Source organism: Diaphorina citri, unplaced genomic scaffold (assembly GCF_000475195.1).
Source record: "Diaphorina citri unplaced genomic scaffold, Diaci psyllid genome assembly version 1.1 scaffold750, whole genome shotgun sequence".
NCBI lineage: Eukaryota > Metazoa > Arthropoda > Insecta > Hemiptera > Psyllidae > Diaphorina > Diaphorina citri.
The window spans coordinates 8,434-35,086 of NW_007378183.1; the positions used below are offsets into that span (position 1 = coordinate 8,434).

The 26,653-nt window shown below is 38.5% G+C and overlaps 2 protein-coding genes across 2 annotated transcripts; both read right to left on the bottom strand.

Annotated features, from left to right (window-relative positions):
* Window positions 1-499: 499 nt before the first annotated feature.
* On the bottom strand, window positions 500-12,073 carry LOC113468483. Its single transcript, XM_026825436.1, has 8 exons — window positions 12,061-12,073; window positions 11,463-11,556; window positions 10,351-10,535; window positions 9,447-9,700; window positions 8,899-9,307; window positions 5,841-6,139; window positions 1,994-2,294; window positions 500-772 (listed from the first exon to the last, which is right to left on the bottom strand). The coding sequence occupies exons 1-8, from the start codon at window positions 12,071-12,073 to the stop codon at window positions 522-524; spliced, it is 1,806 nt and encodes a 601-aa protein (XP_026681237.1). The 3' UTR covers window positions 500-521.
* A 13,671-nt stretch (window positions 12,074-25,744) lies between these two features.
* On the bottom strand, window positions 25,745-26,595 carry LOC103511772 (serine/threonine-protein kinase tousled-like 2). Its single transcript, XM_026825437.1, has 3 exons — window positions 26,570-26,595; window positions 26,179-26,350; window positions 25,745-25,873 (listed from the first exon to the last, which is right to left on the bottom strand). Exons 1-3 carry the CDS (start codon window positions 26,593-26,595, stop codon window positions 25,760-25,762), a joined length of 312 nt encoding a protein of 103 aa, XP_026681238.1. The 3' UTR covers window positions 25,745-25,759.
* Window positions 26,596-26,653: the final 58 nt, after the last annotated feature.

The window sequence follows — 26,653 nt, forward strand, 5'->3', positions numbered from 1 at the left end:
TTAGATAAATTGAAATATTTTTAATAGACATTATAAATACTGAAGAGAGAAAAGTAATGTTTATAGGCTGTATTTCATTGATTTTATTATGCCAACAAAAGAATTTGCACACTGATGTTATTACATACTATGAAACTATACCTGTAGGTAGCTATAATGAACGTCGTAAAACTATACAATTTACTTCGATAAATCTTCTACTTTAAAATTTATCCTATGTAGGTATTCTCTGCCTGCATATCAAAATGAACGTCGTAAAACTATACAATTTACTTCGATAAATCTTCTACTTTAAAATTTATCCTATGTAGGTATTCTCTGCCTGCATATCAAGTGCCTATGAAGCTACTTTGCTATAGCTGAATGTCACCGTCTTTTTTTAATAAATATCACTATACTTCTGTTCATCGCTGTTTTCCACAGGTTTTCATCAGTGGATCAGTCCAAATCTATTTTATCTACTTAATAAATATCACTATACTTCTGTTCATCGCTGTTTTCCACAGGTTTTCATCAGTGGATCAGTCCAAATCTATTTTATCTACAGTTCCAAATGCCTCACCTTTATTCACACAGTCCAATAGTCCATCCGAAGTGTTCACTTGTTCTTTGACAACCAGATGACAGTACTTCCTCAAGGCATACATTTCGTCCTTGTTCATCCTGGCTTTCCATTCTTCCAAAAACCAGTTGCACTCATGACTAGCGATGTATAACTTGATTAGATAAGGTTTCAGTACGGGCTCCAGAAATTTCCCATCACGCTCAGAACCTGTGAACAAAAAGTGAACGAACTTGTTTCGACTTCCAGTCCTGGAAGAAAGAGTTTTTGTTCATATAGGTACTTACCTATCTGTACTATGGGATTGACACAATTATCATGGTATATGACATCGGAGGTAAAGAAGCGTAAAATTGTGCAAGCAAGAACCTGAGAAATTTATGTGGGGGGACTTTGCTCCCTTGACATTTCGAGATCAATAAAAGTGACAAGAATACAAAAATGTCTCATATTCCCTTTAAAATTCAAGAGCACAACAGCATCATTGAATTTTCATATGGTCATAGCAAGTCCAAGCTTTAACCTTGCTCCCTTGACATTTCGAGATCAATAAAAGTGACAAGGATACAAAAATGTCTCATATTCCCTTTAAAATTCAAGAGCACAACAGCATCATTGAATTTTCATATGGTCATAGCAAGTCCAAGCTTTATACTCGTATGTACATACCTACCTAATAATGTACGCTTTTCATCTCCATCCCAATGTCAAAGGATTTTCCTTTTGAAATAACCCTCTGAATCCCACATGAGAGGTAAAGAAGCGTAAAATTGTGCAAGCAAGAACCTGAGAAATTTATGTGGGGGACTTTGCTCCCTTGACATTTCGAGATCAATAAGTGACAAGGATACAAAAATGTCTCATATTCCCTTTAAAATTCAAGAGCACAACAGCATCATTGAATTTTCATATATGGTCATAGCAAGTCCAAGCTTTATACTCGTATGTACCTACATACCTACCTAATAATGTACGCTTTTCATCTCCATCCCGATGTCAAAGGATTTTCCTTTTGAAATAACCCTCTGAATCCCACATGCTGAAGGTTCAGGTCATACATATTCATAGAGTCCGATGAGGTTCTTAGATTGGAACGTCCTCACTCCTTATCTTTTAGGTGCAGGACTACACAATATTACTGACCTTTAACTAGGCTCGGCCAAAATGTTTGGGCCGCAGTGTTAGGATTAGGACTACCGAATTACAGTATGTTCATGAACTCTTGCTACACTAGCAGCGTTTTTACTTTTGATAAGAAAAAAGGCAAGACTTTCACAACTTACCTCGATAAACTGACCTTTAACTAGGCTCGGCCAAAATGTTTGGGCCGCAGTGTTAGGACTACCGAACTACAGTATGTTCATGAACTCTTGCTACACTAGCAGCGTTTTTACTTTTGATAAGAAAAAAGGCAAGACTTTCACAACTTACCTCGATAAAGCCATTTTAAAATATAGTACACCAAAATCTGGTCATTCGTAAAATCAAAGTGGACCTTTTTCAAGTCTGCCTTCACGTCATCGAGCAGTGTAGCGAACGACAGGTCAAATGATTTCAAACGCACGGTTTTCTTATCCTTCGTCATAGTCTGTTTCCGGAGCGAGTAACTGTGCTTGGCTTGTTCAGACAGGACGTTGAGAAGATAGACAATATCCTGAGTGATGCTATCCTTGTCATCTTTGTTCATGAAGATTTTGTTGATTTCTTTATCGTACCAACCCCCGGCGGCTGACTGAAATCATAGCATTGTACCAAACAGATATCTTAACCCGTAGGAAAATTGAAAATGCTTTCATTGTAAGTTTATTTTATTTAGATATTTTTTTCCCTCAATTCAGTAACTAAATTTTGGGAGAAACTAAACTGACCATTGGCATCTCGCACCCTCGGAGTTTCGTACCAAATAGATATATGGGTGATATGTCGAAAACACCAACTTTTGGGAAATCCCAATTGAAAGTTTGACATTTGAGAGCTAATACGGTACATATAAGATCTGCCTTCACGTCATCGAGCAGTGTAGCGAATGACAGGTCAAATGATTTCAAACGCACGGTTTTCTTATCCTTCGTCATAGTCTGTTTCCGGAGCGTGTAACTTTGCTTGGCTTGTTCAGACAGGACGTTGAGAAGATAGACAATATCCTGAGTGATGCTATCCTTGTCATCTTTGTTCATGAAGATTTTGTTTCACCAGTACTTCCGTTTACCCATTTTGTCTGAAAGATTCCACGTGATTTTTAGTCCGTCCTTCCTTTATTATTACGATAGTAATAAAAAGGTATAAGGGACGGACTATTGTATTCGCTTCGATGTCGTCTGTCTGTGTGTCTGTCTGTTCCCATAGAAGGACTTGTCCAAACCTGGTCGACCTATATATTGAAACTTTAGGTGTGTCTGTCTGTTCCCATAGACATAGAAGGACTTGTCCAAACCTGGTCGACCTATATGTTGAAACTTTAGCGTCACCTATGTTAAGCTACGCCGAGTAAGGCCAATAAATGGATGGGTGACTTAAAGGGAGAACGGGCTCTAGTTTTGATTTTAAATCATTACATGATAGTAAAATCAAAAATCAAATCAATGATAATAATAAACTGAATATTAAACAAATTAGGTAGGTACATATACATAGGTACTGATTTTCTTTAACCACGATCGAATAAACTACGGGCTAAAAAATTCCCGGAGGGACGGGCCCAGCTTGTTCCCCCTCATCACATGCGTACTGTTTATGCTATCCTGTTCTTATTTTCTCTTCAATTTTGGGACGATAAGACCTCCTTTGTTACAAGTCTTTCTATCAACACTCTTTAAAAAATATTCATATTATTAGGTACATACTTTGAATTTGAAATGTTATAGAGTAGGCTAATATATTAATCATTGCTATCTCGATGTCTTTCCTTTTTGATCATCTCGATGTTAAAAACTAATTATTGTTTAAAACATTTTTTATTTTAATTTATTAAAACATCAAGAAACGTTAAAAAAAAAAAAATGTTTAGCATACGTACTTAAATTCTTGTCACAAATATCGTTCCCTAATTATTACACCTAAGTAGATAAATTTTAGAATTGACTTGAACTCGAACCACCAACCTCCAGATCCAAAGTCCAACGCGTTACCCACTGCACCACTAAGGTTGGTAAAATATTCACTACATATCTAGGTACTATACCTTTTCCAGATGGCCACTACAAATGACTTCTCCTACATTATCCGACTGGACCAGTTGTCCACTCCGACAATATATGAAGACGATACCTTGCCGCAGACATATTGTCACGTGGTGGAGCAAGATGGATCACCTCAGGGGTACGGGAAGATCCGTGTTCAGGGCGAGGGCATGGAATCCTGGGCGGAATTCATGGGAAATAACGGGTGTTTGCGAAGGTAAAACGATATAAGTTTGTTGTATTATACACCTAGGTACACACATGGCCTTACCGTTGTATTATACACCTAGGTAGGTATATTGTACACACATGACCTTACCGGTTAGAGTGTAAATAAAAAAATAAAAATCTAGGTACACAGCATAGGTAGTGCCGCCAGGCCAAGTTCCGGCCTTAGTCGAAATCGAACTGTACCTACTATGTAGGTAGTACGTATGTAGTATTGCGTAAGAGCTCGTCTTCGTTGATATAGCATTACGTATATGTAATTTTTATTTCGCTTTCCACGTAACAATAATGAAAATGTGAATTGTGACATGAGCACTCCTTACAATTTATGAGAGGCTTACAATGTAATTTTTATTTCGCTTTCCACGTAACAATAATGAAAATGTGAATTGTGACATGAGTACTCCTTACAATTTATGAGAGGCTTACAATTTATGACATTGTAGAAAAGTTGGTATTGGTATGCGAGTAGGAAAATGGCTTATTGGTCAATATTACAGACATTTGTAAACAACAACAACATGAGAGACTTACCTCCACCCGGTGAGTTGATTATTAGATTATACGCCGGAAAAAAGTAGGATGGAAATTTCTGTGTCTTCAAAGCAGCTGCCAAGTTGTCCATCAGTTGCAGAACATGCAAAGACAGCGAGCTTTCATTCCATTTGTTCAGTGTATTCAGGCAGCATTCCCCCGTTCTCTCTAACCTGTACCACAGGATTGTTTTGATCATATAACGACTAGTGACTCGACCTGCAGTGCTAGACCGTCTGATGTCTTCCAAAATGGTGATTAGAATACGATAGACCTTGTTGATAAGGCTGTTACTGGAATAGTTGGTCATCATCATGGATTCAGCAACAGGGAAGCGAAACTGCCAACACAGCTTGCGATCGTCACAACGGACTGTGGGATGAGGAACGGCGGGCATCATGTAAAACCCCTGGAATAAATAAATTATAAATAATAATATAATCGCTTCTTAATCACCTTGTTGTTAACAAATCTTTTATTCCTTTCGAACCCGTCAAACCCGCGAACTCGTAACAAATTGGAAAATAGTTGAGATAGATCTTACCGTAGTAGCCATGTTCTGGAAAAACAAGGCGTCAATGTGGGACAGTGGAATTCGCGATGGAAAATCCGTGGTCCGCGGCCATCCTTGGAATTCGATAGCCAAAATCAAGGTCACATCCACCTCAGCATCCACAGTCTCGGGTAATATTTCATAGTTTGGAAGAAAGCCAATTCTCAAATGAATACAGTTAGTCGACTCGACGATCGCTATTCGAAAATCCTTCGGGTCAGGAAATTTGATCTTGTCACGGTTTGCTGAAATGAACACAAAGTGGGTGCTAGAGAATAACTAGTGGTAGTGGAGATGCTCAAATAACAAAAATGGTGGAGATGTCAAAACTACTGAAATAGGTGAAACTTTTAGAACTGTCCGACTTAATGTAATAGAAAGTCGTGTGATGTTCACACCAGATTTTTTTCCCTCAATTCAGTAACTAAATTTTGGGAGAAACTAAACTGACCATTGGCATCTCGCACCCTCGGAGTTTCGTACCAAATAGATATATGGGTGATATGTCGAAAACACCAACTTTTGGGAAATCCCAATTGAAAGTTTGACATTTGAGAGCTAATACGGTATAAGATAGATATATCACTATCGCTATCTCGGGAACGGTAAGTCGCAGTAAGATAAGATAGGTAATGAAACAAAGATCGATTTTTTTCGACGTAGGTATCACCTTATAATTCTGAGGGTGCGATCTCTTATTTCCTCAAAAAAAAAAAAAAATAATAATAATAAAAATAAATAAAAACATTCCGAAATGAGAAAAAATACCACTCTTTAAACTTACATCGTTCAAAACCATTGACTTCACAGACAGGATTCCACGAAGTAGAACCCCAATGTAATCGACCTGTCTGAGAGAATAATGTCGCATGCCAATGAGTCTAGCATCCCTCAATGGAAGTAATTCTTCCAGCACATGACCCCATTTGATGAGGAGGGCATCTTCCAGGCGACACCAATAGGAGTCATCCTTGGGGTTAATAATGAGGGAGGGTATGAGGGAAATCTCGAAAAACCTGGCTACCAAATTGGAAATAATTTCCGCGTCATAGATGTAATCTTCTTCAGTGTAATGCATCACCCCTGGAAAATTCAAGGCATATTTCGCTCCTGGTAAATTATTTACAGTTTACAGGTATAACGTATAAAACATACTTGTAGCTGTATTATCACATTTTTACCACATACTTTCTGAATTCTTCTGATAAACACATCACGAATCTTTCAGGCAAAATGGGTAAACGGAAGTACTGTGAATATGTATGAATGAATGAAACTGTCACTTGTATTTATACTTATGTGCTTGTTACATGGATGGGTAGATACCAACCTGATTCAAAAACTGCGGTTCTGAAGTAATCAGAAATGAACAAGAAAATCGGGGGTCAATTTTTCCAATTGTGCTGATCAGCTTTTGAATGAGTCGTTCAATGATAACCTCCACCTCATATTGATTGCTGGAATTGGCATCTGAAACGTACAAATTTAGGCAGGTAACCTAGGTAACCTAGGCAGGTAACCTAAAATACATATAAAAAATACCTCTCTCTCTCTCTCTCTCTCTCTCTCTCTCTCTCTCTCTCTCTCTTTATTTATTTCTTTCTTTATTATTGCAATATTAGTTAATATTGATATTTTCCTAAAAGGTAGGGCGTATCTACCTATGACCTTTTTGAACATTGGTAGAAACTAGAACACCTCATATTGATTGCTGGAATTGGCATCTGAAACGTACAATTTAGGCAGGCACAAATTTAGGCAGGTAACCTAAAATACATATAAAAAATACCTCTCTCTCTCTCTCTCTCTCTCTCTCTCTATTTCTTTCTTTCTTTCTTATTGCAATATTAGTTAATATTGATATTTTCCTAAAAGGTAGGGCGTATCTACCTATGACCTTTTTGAACATTGGTAGAAACTAGAATCTCACAAGGAAGGAAGAAATATAGAGAGAAAGAAATAACAACGTCGCGCGTCGGTAGCTATTATAGAGCACGTAGAATTAAGAAAAGACAGAGACAAAAAAAAAAGCAAAAGTTTGTGAAATAACTTCGTTACATCCAACTAAAAATAAAAGGAAAAAGCTGGAGAAAGAGAATAGTTTTGGAGACTTGTAGCTGTATTATCACATATTTACCACATACTTTCTGAATTCTTCTGATAAACACATCAGGTACTTGTAGCTGTATTATCACATATTTACCACATACTTTCTGAATTCTTCTGATAAACACATCAGTTAGTCAGAAGGTGTTAAATACATTCTTCTCCCTCGAACATAATGGTGTGCAAAGTAATACATTTGCTTCTTTCTCAAAAAGAAAATAAGGTGTTTCATAAAATGTGTTGTTCTTTTTGTGGGAGATGAAAAGTTTCCCCAGAAAAATTTACAAGCATAATAGAGCGCGAGTGTAAAACATTAACCTCACAGCTTTTGGAAAAGTTCCAAAATTCAACATGCATAAAATTCCTTGTGTGTGTATTCTCTGAGAATCTGTGTGTGCTTCTTATGGAATGAATGATTGTATGTAGGTAGTATGTACTGTACCTACGGAGTGAGCGAATACAATAGAACAAGTTGAATTCATTTGCGATAGAACGGAGAAGGAAAGAGGACAATTGAAACTTCAAAAGTAATAATATTGTGTGAGTGTTGTGTGAGAGAGAGAAAAATACTGTACCTACTATGTAGGTAGTACGTATGTAGTATTGCGTAAGAGCTCGTCTTCGTTGATATAGCATTACGTATATGTAATTTTTAGAGAGAAAAACAACAGTTGAAAAACACTAGAGAAAAAATATGTCAAAAAAAGAGGATCATAACACATATTTCAGATAGCACTTGGTAAAAAAAGGCGCAAGTATTTTCCATTCCAACGCGGGTATGATGCGAACCCGAAGCGACGTTAATCCGTGTTTTTCATTATTTATTAATTTATATCACCTCGCTTTTTACTTTCTATTTTTTTTTCTTTGGACTTTAATCAGCTAGGTAGCTAATTAAATAATGATTAGAATGATAAATAGATAAAATTAAAACTTACCACACTTTTTCAGATAGACATCGTGCAAATGTTTGTTGATAGTCTCCAACTGGAGTTCGGAAAATCGGATGTCACAAGATTCCAATAGAACCCCCTTATCCGGGCCCATTTCATTACTGTAGGTACAGCCCATGATCCAATGTAAATCCTATGTAAATCACCGATTTATATCAGGAAAAAAAAAAAAACCATTGACCTACTTCTATAGGTACATAGGTATATTTAGTTATCAAAGATTACATCTCCGCACTGTTGTGTTAACGAGGGTCCAAACTTACGCGAAAGTTACACGAAAAGATTTTCACTTCACTTTGTCCTTCAAAGCACAAAAGTGCCGACCTTAATTCGTTTTGTTTGATATTGAAAAATCCATTCGTCTCACAAGAAATACCTAGGTAGGAAAAACTCTGTTTCCACAACTATGCTAAAACGGTTCATCTATCACTGAGCTGATTTCGGATACTGCTGATCATAAGCCAAACAATGATAGAGAGCAGGATTTCATAATACCTCATTGTAGAAAAGTAGGTATTGGTATGCGAGTAGGAAAATGGCTTATTGGTCAATATTACAGACATTTGTAAACAACAACAACAACAACAACATGAGAGACTTACCTCCACCCGGTGAGTTGATTATTAGATTATACGCCGGAAAAAAGTAGGATGGAAATTGAGGCTTACAATTTATGACATTGTAGAAAAGTAGGTATTGGTAGGTATGCGAGTAGGAAAATGGCTTATTGGTCAATATTACAGACATTTGTAAACAACAACAACAACAACATGAGAGACTTACCTCCACCCGGTGAGTTGATTATTAGATTATACGCCGGAAAAAAGTAGGATGGATATTTCTGTGTCTTCAAAGCAGCTGCCAAGTTGTCCATTAGTTGCAGAACATGCAAAGACAGCGAGCTTTCATTCCATTTGTTCAGTGTATTCAGGCAGCATTCCCCCGTTCTCTCTAACCTGTACCACAGGATTGTTTTGATCATATAACGACTAGTGACTCGACCTGCAGTGCTAGACCGTCTGATGTCTTCCAAAATGGTGATTAGAATACGATAGACCTTGTTGATAAGGCTGTTACTGGAATAGTTGGTCATCATCATGGATTCAGCAACAGGGAAGCGAAACTGCCAACACAGCTTGCGATCGTCACAACGGACTGTGGGATGAGGAACGGCGGGCATCATGTAAAACCCCTGGAATAGATATAAATTTTAAAGAATGATATTAATCGCTTCTTAATCGCCTTGTTGTTAACAAATCTTTTATTCCTTTCGAACACGTCAAACCCGCGAACTCGTAACAATGAAAGAAAATAGTTGAGATAGATCTTACCGTAGTAGCCATGTTCTGGAAAAACAAGGCGTCAATGTGGGACAGTGGAATTCGCGATGGAAAATCCGTGGTCCGCGGCCATCCTTGGAATTCGATAGCCAAAATCAAGGTCACATCCACCTCAGCATCCACAGTCTCGGGTAATATTTCATAGTTTGGAAGAAAGCCAATTCTCAAATGAATACAGTTAGTCGACTCGACGATCGCTATTCGAAAATCCTTCGGGTCAGGAAATTTGATCTTGTCACTGTTTGCTGAAATGAACACAAAGTGGGTGCTAGAGAATAACTAGTGATAGTGGAGATGCTCAAATAACAAAAATGGTGGAGATGTCAAAACTACTGAAATAGTTAACGGCTGCAATCTCCACTATCTTCTAATTTTAGCATTTTACATTTTGACATTATTTACACTAGTTCTTTTCCATTCACTTTTCTTGTAGTGGAGATGCTCAAATAACAAAAATGGTGGAGATGTCAAAACTACTGAAATATTTAACGGCTGCAATCTCCACTATCTTCTAAATTTAGCATTTTATTACATTTTGACATTATTTACACTAGTTCTTTTCCATTCACTTTTCTTTTCCACTTCCACACCATTCCTCTAATTTTCCCATGGACCAATTACGGAAAATTTGAAGGATGCGTTCATTTTATCTGCAATTCTGTATAAAGAATAGTGTTTGTGTTATACAGTTTGTTATTGTCCACATGAATTTAACTTCCATAGGTACGCATCATCCCAAGTTTTCAAGTGGGGACCATCGCCTGAGTGGGACCGGGAAAACCCAGCAGCACGCGGTTTTTGTGGATATCACACTATGGACCAGAAATTTTTTAGCTTGATTCCCTTGAATGTCTTTCAGACAAAGTCACAACTTTTAGTGGAGATGTTTTCTCACCTTGACCGTAGAACACTCTTTGATTGGCCGGAGCTTTAAGCACATGGTGCAGAACTTCAGCGTCCATTACTTTGCCTGGAGATCCACACTGGCAAGATTCGTCCACATCGTTTAAAGTTTTGATCAGTTCGGACCGCGCTGATGCTTTGGCTAGGAGCTCTACAAATTTTTCTTGGATTTTGTCTCTGAAAGTACAGGTTGGGCAACCCTTGTGATAGACAAGTAATGCTAACTTTATGAAGCTCACAAAGTGATATTACATTTACCTATATACGAGTAATATCGATTTGTGAATCAGTCAAGCATTAGATCGTAGAATAAGCTATGTTCTAGGCTAGGCCATGATGAATATTACATTTACCTATATACGAGTAATATCGATTTGTGAATCAGTCAAGCATTAGATCGTAGAATAAGCTATGTTCTAGGCTAGGCCTTTTTTCTATCCTTCCAGTTAAAGCTGGAACTTCGAAATTTTGTATCTATATCTAGGCATGTAATAATATGTAGTGTATAGCTTAATTTAAACAGGACAAAAAACGGCCGGATGTTTCGATTTCGACTAAGGCCGGAACTTGGCCTGGCGGCACTACCTATGCTGTGTACCTAGATTTTTATTTTTTTATTTACACTCTAACCGGTAAGGTCATGTGTGTACAATATACCTACCTAGGTGTATAATACAACGGTAAGGCCATGTGTGTACCTAGGTGTATAATACAACAAACTTATATCGTTTTACCTTCGCAAACACCCGTTATTTCCCATGAATTCCGCCCAGGATTCCATGCCCTCGCCCTGAACACGGATCTTCCCGTACCCCTGAGGTGATCCATCTTGAAATTTTGTATCTATATCTAGGCATGTAATAATATGTAGAGTATAGCTTATTTAAACAGGACAAAAAAACGGCCGGATGTTTCGATTTCGACTAAGGCCGGAACTTGGCCTGGCGCACTACCTATGCTGTGTACCTAGATTTTTATTTATTTATTCACACTCTAACTGGTAAGGTCATGTGTGTACAATATACCTACCTAGGTGTATAATACAACACGGTAAGGCCATGTGTGTATCTAGGTGTATAATACAACAAACTTATATCGTTTTACCTTCGCATACACCCGTTATTTCCCATGAATTCCGCCCAGGATTCCATGCCCTCGCCCTGAACACGGATCTTCCCGTACCCCTGAGGTGATCCATCTTCTAGATAAATTTTATGACTTGACTTGAACTCGAACCACCAACCTCCAGATTCAACGCGTTAACAACTGCACCACTGAGGTTGGTTAATCGTCTGAAATAAGACGCATAGGGAAACATGGTCCAGGATAAATAATGTTCCTTTCGTAATACTCAGCGCGTGTCCACAACGACGACCATGGACCCTCGCACCAGTGTGTCCACAACGGAGCCTGGAACCTCCTGCTTATTTAGATAAACTTGAAAATTTCGAGGTTTAAACGTTATCAAAAGTATATACACCAGCCTAGTTTGATTAGTTGGTAGAGCGTCTGCCTTGTAAGCGGTAGGCCGCGGGTTCGATTCCCACCCAAGGTGGATTTTTCCTGATGGGATAATATTCGTTCTCGGAACGGCTGGTTTTCCCTTATCCTGTCTTCCTTCTCTCTTCGATTTCGGGACGATAAGACCTTAGCACTTATAGTTCCCTCTGTCAAACCTCTTAAATAATTTCCCGTTTCTTACTTTTAGCCTCCATATTCTATATTTAGCTGATGATATTACAATACAGTGTCTACTGATACCCATAGTTTGATACCTATCAGTATCCTCATATCATAATCATCACAAATATTCTTTTTAAAAATAAAATTCGGAACGAAAAAGAATTCAGGCTCTCGTCCCAAAGTATTCTACTGAAAAATTGGCACATCCACTAACAAAAATAGTGTGAGAGTTGTACCTACCCTACTTGCGGTTGGGAAAAATGTATAAAAGCTTGTTTATCATACATCATAGATAGAGGTAGAAGAAAAAATATTATCTGCAAACGTGCTTTTCTAAAAACTTTGTACTTATCAGTCATTTATTATACCATAAAGTAATGGATACATAGGTAATTAATTACGGAAAATTTGAAGGATGCGTTCATTTTATCTGCAATTCTGTATAAAGAATAGTGTTTGTGTTATACAGTTTGTTATTGTCCACATGAATTTAACTTCCATACGCATCATCCCAAGTTTTTTTTCAAGTGTTTACGGAAAATTTGAAGGATGCGTTCATTTTATCTGCAATTCTGTATAATAAAGAATAGTGTTTGTGCTATACAGTTTGTTATTGTCCACATGAATTTAACTTCCATACGCATCATCCCAAGTTTTCAAGTGGGGACCATCGCCTGAGTGGGACCGGGAAAACCCAGCAGCACGCGGTTTTTGTGGATATCACAGCATTACTAAGAGCCTGGTTTACTATTTCTGACATATCTATAATTTTTCTTTTTACTCTGGTAATGCCGTTACTGGTCGCTACTCGATTAAAGTAGCTACTCAATTGTCCTCACGAGGCCGAGTGCACCCCGAAATCCAAGCACAAACCCAAAAAAACTTCGACCCCGCCGGGAATCGAACCCGGGACCTCCGGAGTGCAAGCCTGGTGTGTGGTGTGATACCTACTCAGCCACGCATGTTGCTGGTAGAATTTAGTCTAAATACTTCGTTAGCGTCAGTCTCGGATCTCCCCTACTTCTGTTCGGTGAAGCCCGTGCCTATTTGTTCCAGGGCTCCATCATGATGGTACGGGACGCAACAGAAAGGACTTCCATGGGCTCCGCCATTCGTAGAGCAGTAGGGAGGACTGGGGTCAGATATGCAGTAGGTTCCTTGTGCACTGGAAGAGAAAACGGAACACGGGATATGAAAGGATTCTACGCAACGGTATATTCATATATTAGGTATGTGTCCCCATCTGTGGCACAAGCTCCGGCTTTTACGGATGGGTATACCATTAATTGTTGAATATTTATTTAATTAAGAGATTTATACCGAATAACTAATAAACGGAAACTTCATAAATAAAATAAAATAAATATTAAAAAAAAAAAAAAAATATCCTCTTGAGCCCCTTGAACTCTCCCTGCCTCACATATGTACCTACGGTACCAAGCTCAGTACTAGGTAACAGAAAGTTTACTTACCATAAAAGCATGCCACCAGAAGTGTTATGTATCCAAATAACATGTTTAATAATCACAATAATTAGTTATGAAAAATTCAATTTAGGCATCTAGGTAGGTAAAATTAATTTTGGTTATCTTCTGTTTATCCAAGATGTACTGAATAGTCAAAAGGCACATTACACGCCAACGCCACTGTCTGATTTTCTTATCATTGATTCAAAGTTAGTAGGGAAGTGTCTTGAAGTATCTAGGTATGTAGGTCGAAGGAATGGGTACATGAAATATATTTTTCAACTTCAGAACTTTTCACAAAAATCTGGATATTCCAATTTCGTACTTTCTAATAGTATGTACGAGTAGGTATCTCAATTGCTTTAAAATAGGTAACGACGTTATTTACACAAAATTTGATCGGTGTACGTTCCAAAGATAAGAAACCAACTGACTTACAGTGACGACTGTAACGAGTGATTATGGTTACATAAATGATGAACCAAACTAAAACCATGGCATGGTGAAGCTACTACACCGTCTGTAGGTTAATGATATGAGTCTTATCAATATTCAGTGGGGATAGCCAAGATAAATACAAATATCCCAGTTCCTACTCGTAAGGCTGCGGTGACATTGGATCAGACTTGAAGTATTCCAGTCTTACGAAGACTAACAAATAAGTACATTGCTTGGGACCTACTACTAGGCCTGTTTACAATTTTTAGGTTTTAAGTCTATGTCGTACGTACGTTGGTCTACGGCTACGCAATGGTCGATCAAAATCGCCTAAAACACGAACTGGTCCGAAAACGAACCTCATCTGTTTAGCATATTTATCCGCGGGAATCAAAACCGGGATACCTTCTAATCCTAGGCTGGCTCCCAAAATCCTTTGATCGTGTAGTGTGGACGCATCTGATCTAGTGTAACCGTAGCCTAACCGGCACGTAACAATGTCATGTTGAAATGATATGTAGATTTAACGTAGGTATATAATTACGAGGAAGTGGACAATAAGTACCTACGACATTAGGAATTTGTTCACACCCATAGTGGCATCAGTTTTTACTTCCTACCAGATCGCCCGAGTGTAGCAACGGTATTCGTGGTTAGTTTTTGCACGGGTGACCGTCCCGGACTTTATGTGTTGTTGGTTAACTTGGTGTGTGATTTGCTTTCAGTCTCGCAGGGATAATAAAGGTGTAGTATCAACAGAAATGGGTGGAAGGAATGACAAATGAGGGGGATTTTTGAAGAATTTAAATACAGGATCGTCTGACCAGATAGGTCCCTACTCAAGTACTATTAGTATATATGTGGTCTGATTTTCAAATAAATGAGGATAAAATTTCATGCCTAGGCTGGGATCAAACCTACGTCCTCCTGTTTACCAGGCGAGCTTCTTGAACCCTACGCCACCGAGGCAGGAATTTATTATTTGTGTTAAAGGTGAAGCAGAGTACATCCTTCACTATTGTTTCCAATTCATCATTGATTTTCTTACACTGTTAGGTTCTACTTCTACCCCACAGCCACAACATCAACCAGAGCCTCAACAGCAGCATCACCAACACGTTGAGGTTCAAGTCAACAAGGGTCAAACCCCTGCCCCACCCACCTTTGGAGTTATCCCCGGCCCTGTCCACGACCCATATTTTATGATCACCCAATACCCGCTAGGAATACCTTACCATCTCGGAGCACTGCCACGGGCATATAGTCGCTCCTAACTCCAGCATATCCGTGAATGAGTATGACACTAGGTTTGGTATTGTCGTAGGCACTACTGTGAATCCAAGCAGGATATCGTGTGTTCACTTCTTCACTCTGAACTTTGCCACTGGAATTGAGAATGAAGACATATGTATGAATCAACTACTCACAGTCAATCTCTACTGTGTTGACTTCACAATGACGATTCAATTTTGGCATGATTCTAAACGAGGTATGTAACTATGTAGGTACTTCTGTACTTCATTACCAGACTCAACTGTATACCCGCTAGGAATACCTTACCATCTCGGAGCACTGCCACGGGCATATAGTCGCTTCTAACTCCGGCATATCCGTGAATGAGTATGACACTAGGTTTGGTATTGTCGTAGGCACTACTGTGAATCCAAGCAGGATATCGTGTGTTCACTTCTTCACTCTGAACTTTGCCACTGGAATTGAGAATGAAGACATATGTATGAATCAACTACTCACAGTCAATCTCTACTGTGTTGACATTCACAATGACGATTCAATTTTGGCATGATTCTAAACGAGGTATGTAACTATGTAGGTACTTCTGTACTTCATTACCAGATCTACTTAACTAAAGTTACCTCAACAAGTAGAAAGATAGGTAGGTACCTACTACTCGTACAGGTATGTACTTCTACCTTCCTACATACCAACATGTAGTGAATTTGTACCTACAATCTAACATTAGTTAATCTCTACTGTGTTGACATTCACAATGACGATTCAATTTTGGCATGATTCTAAACGAGGTATGTAACTATGTAGGTACTTCTGTACTTCATTACCAGACTCAACTGAAGTTACCTCAACAAGTAGAAAGATAGGTAGTAGGTACCTACTACTCGTACAGGTATGTACTTCTACCTTCCTACATACCAACATGTAGTGAATTTGTACCTACAATCTAACATTAGTCGTATTTTTTTTATTCCTGTTTGTGGCACTTTCGTCAAGGAGATTGAATTTTCAACTTCAACACCCTGACTGCCAACGCATATTATATGGTATTTACCCTCAGAAACCCATGTATTAAAACATCTCCCTTATAATGAGAGACAGAAGATATTTTTATAAAGAATTTTCTCTGTTTCTCACCCATGGTTGGTGTACAGATGAAACGTTATATCGGGATCGGGACACACTCGCTCTCGCTTCCACACACAATCATCTCGCGTTACATTTGGATTATTGTTACCCAGAGTTAACGCCTCTAGAATCCTTTGACTGGAAACACCTGAAACAATAATCGCAATTGGACTGCATTACCCGGAAAGAATCATCCAAAAGGCAATTATTCCCTTATGGATGGTTCTTTTCTCCTCAATGCTGCCCACTTTGACGGTGTGAAAGATACCTTGGGGTGTTAGGCTAGCCACTCACTATCAGATTGACCTTTTCAGCCGTACCTTTCAGGACTATCTGATAGTATGTGCTCATCAGGTGTCAGGTATGCCTAATCAGCTGATGTGATCAGGTGTACCTGTCAGAGAAAGAAGACAGGATAAGAGGAAGCCAGCTGTTCCGAGAACGAACATTAACCCATCAGGAAAAAATCCGCCCCGGCCGGGATTCAAACCCGCGGGGCCCTTATCCTATAGAAAAAAGTTCCTAATGTTTGTTTATGTTTATACTCTAGGCTAGGTAAAACTGGGTTTGCATTGTTCGAACGATAACTACGTATATAGGTACATACCTACGGTACCAAGCTCAGTAGATACTAGGTAACAGAAAGTTTACTTACCATAAAAGCATGCCACCAGAAGTGTTATGTGTCCAAATAACATGTTTGATAATCACAATAATTAGTTATGAAAAATTCAATTTAGGCATCTAGGTAGGTAAAATTAATTTTGGTTATCTTCTGTTTATCCAAGATGTACTGAATAGTCAAAAGGCACATTACACGCCACTGTCTGATTTTCTTATCATTGATTCAAAGTTAGTAAGGAAGTGTCTTGAAGTATCTAGGTATGTAGGTCGAAAGAATGGGTACATGAAATATATTTTTCAACTTCAGAACTTTTCACAAAAATCTGGATATTCCAATTTCGAACTTTCTAATAGTATGTACGAGTACGTATCTCAATTGCTTTAAAATAGGTAACGACGTTATTTACACAAAATCTGGATCGGTGTACGTTCCAAAGATAAGAAACCAACTGACTTACAGTGACGACTGTAACGAGTGATTATGGTTACATAAATGATGAACCAAACTAAAACCATGGGGTATCTCAATTGCTTTAAAATAGGTAACGACGTTATTTACACAAAATTTGATCGGTGTACTATCCAAAGATAAGAAACCAACTGACTTACAGTGACGACTGTAACGAGTGATTATGGTTACATAAATGATGAACCAAACTAAAACCATGGCATGGTGAAGCTACTACACCGTCTGTAGGTTAATGATATGAGTCTTATCAATATTCAGTGGGGATAGCCAAGATAAATACAAAATAAATATCCCAGTTCCTACTCGTAAGGCTGCGGTGACATTGGATCAGACTTGAAGTATTCCAGTCTTACGAAGACTAACATATAAGTGGCCTATCCCAGTTCCTACTCGTAAGGCTGCGGTGACATTGGATCAGACTTGAAGTATTCCAGTCTTACGAAGACTAACATATAAGTGGGTACCTACATTGCTTGGGACCTACTACTAGGCCTGTTTACAATTTTTAGGTTTTAAGTCTATGTCGTACGTACGTTGGTCTACGGCTACGCAATGGTCGATCAATAGCGCCTAAAACACGAACTGGTCCGAAAACGAACCTCATCTGTTTAGCATATTTGCCCCGGTTGGGCAGCCCTGGTCTACGCAATGGTCGATCAATATCGCCTCATCTGTTTAGCATATTTGTCCGCGGGAATCAAAACCGCGCTACCTTCTAATCCTAGGCTGGCTCCCAAAATCCTTTGATCGTGTAGTGTGGACGCATCTGATCTAGTGTAACCGTAGCCTAACCGGCATCCCAGTTCCTACTCGTAAGGCTGCGGTGACATTGGATCAGACTTGAAGTATTCCAGTCTTACGAAGACTAACAAATAAGTACATTGCTTGGGACCTACTACTAGGCCTGTTTACAATTTTTAGGTTTTAAGTCTATGTCGTACGTACGTTGGTCTACGGCTACGCAATGGTCGATCAAAATCGCCTAAAACACGAACTGGTCCGAAAACGAACCTCATCTGTTTAGCATATTTATCCGCGGGAATCAAAACCGGGATACCTTCTAATCCTAGGCTGGCTCCCAAAATCCTTTGATCGTGTAGTGTGGACGCATCTGATCTAGTGTAACCGTAGCCTAACCGGCACCGTACCTGTCAGGTCTATCTGATAGTATGTGCTCATCGGGTATCAGGTAGACCTGACAGACGGACCTTTTCAGCCGTATATACCTGTACCGGATAGTGTGTGTGCCCTGATGAGCACACACACTATCAGGTATGCCTGATCAGCCTGTCAGGTCTACCTGATAGTGTGTGGCTGGCCTTATATCTTATGTATCTGTTTTGGTGACAAAGTGGTCAAGGCGCTCACCTAGTAAACACGAGGGAGCGAATTTATTCCCATTTAAATACGTACCCAAAAAGAGCATAGCTTCCTCTCGTACCTGTCAGGTCTATCTGATAGTATGTGCTCATCAGGTATCAGGTAGACCTGACAGACGGACCTTTTCAGCCGTACCTGTACCGGATAGTGTGTGTGCTCATCAGGTGTCAGGTATGCCTGATCAGCCTGTCAGGTCTACCTGATAGTGAGTGGCTGGCCTTATATCTTATGTATCTGTTTTGGTGGCAAAGTGGTCAAGGCGCTCACCTAGTAAACACGAGGGAGCGAATTTATTCCCATTTAAATACGTACCCAAAAAGAGCATAGCTTCCTCTTTCTCCCCTCAATTTTCTAGCTAGAACCTTTAATAATTTAATGTTAACGGTTATAAAGTGTAAACTCTTTTCTTCTCATCTACCCACACCCGTTTTCACCTACTCGTAATTACATATTAATTTCACCAGGGAGTTTATGAAACAAAAGGTCAGACCTACGTGTGAAAACCTCACCATGTAGTTAAAGCTTAAAGTTCTTTTTTTTTGAGGTTTGACAGAAGGAATTGTAACTGCTAAGGTCTTATCGTCCCGAAATCGAAGGGAGAAAGAAGACAGGATAGGAGGAAGCCAGCCGTTCCGAGAACGAACATTATCCCATCAGGATAAAATCCGCCCCGGCACCTCACCATCATGTACATAGTTAGAGCTTAAAGTTTTTTTTTTTTTAGGTTTGACAGAGGGAACTGTAACTGCTAAGGTCTTATCGTCCCGAAATTGAAGGGAGAAAGAAGACAGGATAGGAGGAAGTCAGCCGTTCCGAGAACGAACATTATCCCATCAGGATAAAATCCGCCCCGGCCGGGATTCAAACCCGCGGGGCCCTTATCCTATAGAAAAAAGTTCCTAATGTTTGTTTATGTTTATACTCTAGGCTAGGTAAAACTGGGTTTGCATTGTTCGAACGATAACTATAGGTTCATACCTACGGTACCAAGCTCAGTACTAGGTAACAGAAAGTTTACTTACCATAAAAGCATGCCACCAGAAGTGTTATGTATCCAAATAACATGTTTGATAATCACAATAATTAGTTATGAAAAATTCAATTTAGGCATCTAGGTAGGTAAAATTAATTTTGGTTATCTTCTGTTTATCCAAGATGTACTGAATAGTCAAAAGGCACATTACACGCCACTGTCTGATTTTCTTATCATTGATTCAAAGTTAGTAGGGAAGTGTCTTGAAGTATCTAGGTCTGTAGGTCGAAAGAATGGGTACATGAAATATATTTTTCAACTTCAGAACTTTTCACAAAAAAATATTCCAATTTCGAACTTTCTAATAGTATGTACATAGGTATCTCAATTGCTTTAAAATAGGTACGTTATTTACACAAAATTTGATCGGTGTACGTTCCAAAGATAAGAAACCAACTGACTTATAGTGACGACTGTAACGAGTGATTATGGTTACATAAATGATGAACCAAACTAAAACCATGGCATGGTGAAGCTACTACACCGTCTGTAGGTTGATGATATGAGTCTTATCAATATTCAGTGGGGATAGCCAAGATAAATACAAATATCCCAGTTCCTACTCGTAAGGCTGCGGTGACATTGGATCAGACTTGAAGTATTCCAGTCTTACGAAGACTAACAAATAAGTACATTGCTTGGGACCTACTACTAGGCCTGTTTACAATTTTTAGGTTTTAAGTCTATGTCGTACGTACGTTGGTCTACGGCTACGCAATGGTCGATCAAAATCGCCTAAAACACGAACTGGTCCGAAAACGAACCTCATCTGTTTAGCATATTTATCCGCGGGAATCAAAACCGGGATACCTTCTAATCCTAGGCTGGCTCCCAAAATCCTTTGATCGTGTAGTGTGGACGCATCTGATCTAGTGTAACCGTAGCCTAACCGGCACGTAACAATGTCATGTTGAAATGATATGTAGATTTAACGTAGGTATATAATTACGAGGAAGTGGACAATAAGTACCTACGACATTAGGAATTTGTTCACACCCATAGTGGCATCAGTTTTTACTTCCTACCAGATCGCCCGAGTGTAGCAACGGTATTCGTGGTTAGTTTTTGCACGGGTGACCGTCCCGGACTTTATGTGTTGTTGGTTAACTTGGTGTGTGATTTGCTTTCAGTCTCGCAGGGATAATAAAGGTGTAGTATCAACAGAAATGGGTGGAAGGAATGACAAATGAGGGGGATTTTTGAAGAATTTAAATACAGGATCGTCTGACCAGATAGGTCCCTACTCAAGTACTATTAGTATGTGCCTACCTACGTTCGTAATAAGATGTATCTTATGTAAACCAAACTATTTAGTCAATTGATTATTGAGAGTAATACAAACACCAAGTGTAAAGAAAGTAGCAAAGTTCAATAGGTAGGTAGGTACATACATAGTTAAAGCCCAGAGTTTGTTGACTTCGTGATAAACATCTTGCTAAAGTTTGGTTTACATAAGATGTAGGTATAGGTAAGTGCGTAATAGGTCATGTTCGATCTGAGATGGACTTTTTTATTTGTATCCAATATACCTACTGACTTACTTGATTTAAATAAAATTTCTCTTCTAAGTACAATAGGTGTTGAAGTAGCAAAATTCAATAGGTAGGTACATACATAGTTAAAGCCCAGAGTTTGTTGACTTCGTGATAAACATCTTGCTAAAGTTTGGTTTACATAAGATGTAAGTAGGTATAGGTAAGTACGTAATAGGTCATGTTCGGTCTGAGATGGACTTTTTTATTTGTATCCAATATACCTACTGACTTACTTGATTTAAATAAAATTTCTCTTCTAAGTACAATAGGTGTTCCGTAATAAACATCTTGCTAAAGTTTGGTTTACATAAGATGTAGGTGTAGGTAAGTACGTAATAGGTCATGTTCGGTCTGAGATGGACTTTTTTATCTGTTTCCAATATACCGACTGACTTACTTGATTTAAATAAAATTTCTCTTCAAAGTACCTACAGGTGTATCCTCGAATTACAAGTATAGGTGTATCCTCGAATTACACTCTACCAGTTACCTACAGAATTCGTAGATTCGTATTCAAGCTTCACCCGACCTTTAGGGCTGTTTGCGGCAAACAATGTTTTCCCGTACACCCAAGCTTCGGAGTGGGCTCTTTATGTACCTACAACGCGTATAATATCCTATACATAGTTTAGTACAGGCGCCATTTCAGTTTTGGAATTTGGGTATAAAGAACTTTTTGATCATCTATACATAGTTTAGTACAGGCGCCATTTCAGTTTTGGAATTTGGGTATAAAGAACTATTTGATCCTAGGTTTGAATCAGGCACCTGCATCAGTCTGGCTCAGGATCCTAGGTCTGAATACCTACCTACAAAGTATACTTGTTTACATTCGGTTTACAAATACGATTGAAATAATACCACAAACATACATGTCATGTAGGTGTTGGTTCTAGTTTCATTTTCTAGACCCCTCACACCTCGAAACTTTCTAATTTCTAAATAGTTCACCAGAACGGATTGCTACGAAACATTGACAATATTCTAGGATGTGTCATGTCACGTACATACCAGGATGTCCCTGCATACAAATGAAATCTCAGTAGGTGTTATAGCCACACATGCCACATGAACCCACCACGTCTCGCTACGAAATATCTGGCATTCAATCACGAATGGCCTAAGCTAATGGCTGGGGCCAGGAATAGAGTTTGAATTCGGCTTAAGTTTAACTCTTGGATTTAGCGATCTGATTGGTTGATTTCAAAATTTTCAGCCAATCAGATTCCTTAAATTCAAGAGACAGACTGGGAACAATAAATTTAATATTTTTCCATCAAGGAAGCTTTTTTTGCTTTAGGGAATCTTTTGCGATAATCACTAACGATTTGTAGTGCAAATTGTCTTTGCTCTTCATTTTTAGTCAAGCAAAGACAATTTGCACTACAAATCGTCAGTGATAAGACATATGAATCAACTACTCACAGTCAATCTCTACTGTGTTGACATTCACAATGACGATTCAATTTTGGCATGATTCTAAACGAGGTATGTAACTATGTAGGTACTTCTGTACTTCATTACCAGACTCAACTGAAGTTACCTCAACAAGTAGAAAGATAGGTACCTACTACTCGTACAGGTATGTACTTCTACCTTCCTACATACCAACATGTAGTGAATTTGTACTTACCTACAATCTAACATTAGTCGTATTTTTTTTATTCCTGTTTGTGGCACTTTCGTCAAGGAGATTGAATTTTCAACTTCAACACCCTGACTGCCAACGCATATTATATGGTATTTACCCACAGAAACCCATGTATTAAAACATCTCCCTTATAATGGGAGACAGAAGATATTTTTATAAAGAATTTTCTCTGTTTCTCACCCATGGTTGGTGTACAGATGAAACATTATATCGGGATCGGGACACACTCGCTCTCGCTTCCACACACAATCATCTCGCGTTACATTTGGATTATTGTTACCCAGAGTTAACGCAGAGACAGAAGATATTTTTATAAAGAATTTTCTCTGTTTCTCACCCATGGTTGGTGTACAGATGAAACGTTATATCGGGATCGGGACACACTCGCTCTCGCTTCCACACACAATCATCTCGCGTTACATTTGGATTATTGTTACCCAGAGTTAACGCCTCTAGAATCCTTTGACTGGAAACACCTGAAACAATAATCGCAATTGGACTGCATTACCCGGAAAAGAATCATCCAAAAGGCAATTATTCCCTTATGGATGGTTCTTTTCTGCTCAATGCTGCCCACTTTGACGGTGTGAAAGATACCTTGGGGTGTTAGGCCAGCCACTCACTATCAGATGGACCTTTTCAGTCGTACCTGTGCATAGAGAATCAACCATACCTGTGACACATGGATCATTGTAGACATAATAAATCAACTTTTACATGGCTTGTGTGCACTATGAGGATCTCTGAATGGAAAGATGAGTTCATACTATAACACGGGGGTCCTACAGGTTAGGAAAATATTAGTTGGGTTTATAGAATTTTCTTCAAGAAGATTCATTGGAATTATAATATACCAGCGGAAAAGAAAAGTAAGAACAGATAAACTTATATCGACTTTACTGGGTGTGGGTTTCTGAACTGTTGAGGGATTCTGAAAAAGACATTTAGAAAAATAATAATTCAATGAAATGGAAAAACGGGACGAAACTTTACAAAATAAAGAAACAGACATAGGAGCAATATAGGGAGGGCCTTACAGGATTCTTGTGGACTTCTTTATCGTAGACCCAGCCTAGTTGAGATAAAGGTGTTTATTAGATGTGCTTATAAAATTTTATTGTTCACCAATGGTAAATTAGAAAAGTACACCAACGAAAGCACACGTTAAACATCCAACCGAACGATAAAGAAGTATGGTACAAAGTAAAGTCGGCGTGAATCTGCATTAGAGTTCGATGGGCAAAGCTGCTTGGAGTTTCGGCCAAATGTGCCAACATAAGTTCAACATACTTTGATCTTTTCTTCACATTGAGTGACCTAGTAAAAGTTCGAATCGGTCAATAAGAGACTAAATATACGAAAAGGACCGTAAATTTAGTTGAACACAAAATCTTTTTATTTCAATGAAACCCAGACACCATTTGTCAATTCACCCACCCAAAGTGCAGCTTAGCCAAACACCGTAAATTTAGTTGAACACAAAATCTTTTTATTTCAATGAAACCCAGACACCATTTGTCAATTCACCCACCCATCCAAACACCGTAAATTTAGTTGAACACAAAATCTTTTTATTTCAATGAAACCCAGACACCATTTGTCAATTCACCCACCCAAAGTGCAGCTTAGTAGGGAAGGCCAATAAAATTTTCTTTAACTCTAAGCTTGCCACAGAAATTTTCAACACATTATTTCTTCACTTTATCTTTTTTTTTTATAAAATAAATTAAATAAATTTAAAAACAACTAGTTTTATTTTACAATTTTTATCACCACAATATTTTTTATATTAAAAATAATAAATAAAAAAAATGTATGAAAAAAAAAAATCAATAATAATAATAATATCCTTGATAAAGTTCACGGAATTTCCGCCAAAAAATCGTCATTTTGGGGAAAAAGAAATGTTTAGGAGAGAAAAAATTGCTCCCTTTAACCGAAAGTGTTATGACTATTGTAAAAAGGGGAAAAAGAAATGTTTAGGAGAGAAAAAATTGCTCCCTTTAACCGAAAGTGTTATGACTATTGTAAAAAGAAAACGAAATATCTACGATATTCACAGGAACATGTCCAACGAACGATTTTAAGGTTCTTAAAAGATGGTCTCACAAGATGTAAAAAAAATAATATTAAAAAACTTTGAATGCTTTTTCCTTCAGCAATTGTTTTATATAAAGGCATCAGTTGGATTATTGAGTTTGTTTGGCTGTTACTAGAGAACATATGAGTTTAAGTTGGACATGATTCACAGAATGTGGCGACTACAAAGTAATAACATAATGCTCTAAGGATCTATTTAATTCTACTCGTACTTCTCATTTGAGATCCTCTACTCAAGTCATTCAATAAACATCAAGTTCGCCTAGGCAATGTTGATTTAAAATCAAATATTTCTCTTTCAAATTAACTTTGCCTAAAAAGATTCTACTCGTACTTCTCATTTGAGATCCTCTGCTCAAGTCATTCAATAAACATCAAGTTCGCCTAGGCAATGTTGATTTAAAATCAAATATTTCTCTTTCAAATTAACTTTGCCTAAAAAGCCTTAGCATAGTAAATTAGTAATAGGACACTGATGGTCAGGAAGTATATCTTCTTCTTCCTAGCCTTTCCCTACTTATTTAGGGTCGGCGTTTGTCAGTCCATTCCAAGCAGCCATATTGTGTACCTCATGCCCTGTTAAATTTTTCTCACTCAAGTCTTGATCCACACAATCTTTCCACCTTTTCTTCGGACAATATTTTCATGCAAATAAAAAGAGGGGCTTACCGGGCTTCAAGTCGTAATGAATGACGGGGGGCTTGATCTCGTTCAAATACTTGAGAGCCGACACCACTTGCATGACTATAGACCGGGCCTCTCAGAGAATCAACCATACCTGTGACACATGGATCATTGTAGACATAATAAATCAACTTTTACAAGGCTTGTGTGCACTATGAGGATCTCTGAATGGAAAGATGAGTTCATACTATAACACGGGGGTCCTACAGGTTAGGAAAATATTAGTTGTGGGTGATCCAGGGCTTTGTGTATGTTGTACTCCCGTAGTGCGTGCCTGGGAAATGGAAGATTAGTCGTTAGTAACTTAGCGCACATTGGTGAGAAAGAGAGGGAGACCAAAACTGAGGTGGAGAGATAAGGTTGAGAAAGACATCGGGCCTCTCTCTCGGCAATCGTCTTGTGCTGTTTCAAATAGAAGTCTAGATCGTGCCCATCACAGTACTCGAGCACAGTGCAGAATGAGTTGGCGTCTATTTCAAACACATCGTACAACTTGACAACCCGCGGGTGATCCAGGGCTTTGTGTATGTTGTACTCCCGTAGTGCGTGCCTGGGAAATGGAAGATTAAGATTAGTCGTTAGTAACTTAGCGCACATTGGTGAGAAAGAGAGGGAGACCAAAACTGAGGTGGAGAGATAAGGTTGAGGAAGGCTTGGGAGAAAAGGGAGGAAGCATTAGATAGGAGGGTTTGGAGGGGTAGGATAAAGGAAGGCACCGCTGACCCCAAATAAGATTGGGAAAAGGTGCAGTAAAAGAAGAACTTAGCACACATTGAAAACAAAGATTTTAAACATGGTATCTCTATTTGTCTCAGTGGGTTCCAAGTTCTCTTATTCTCATTTTGTCTAGTTT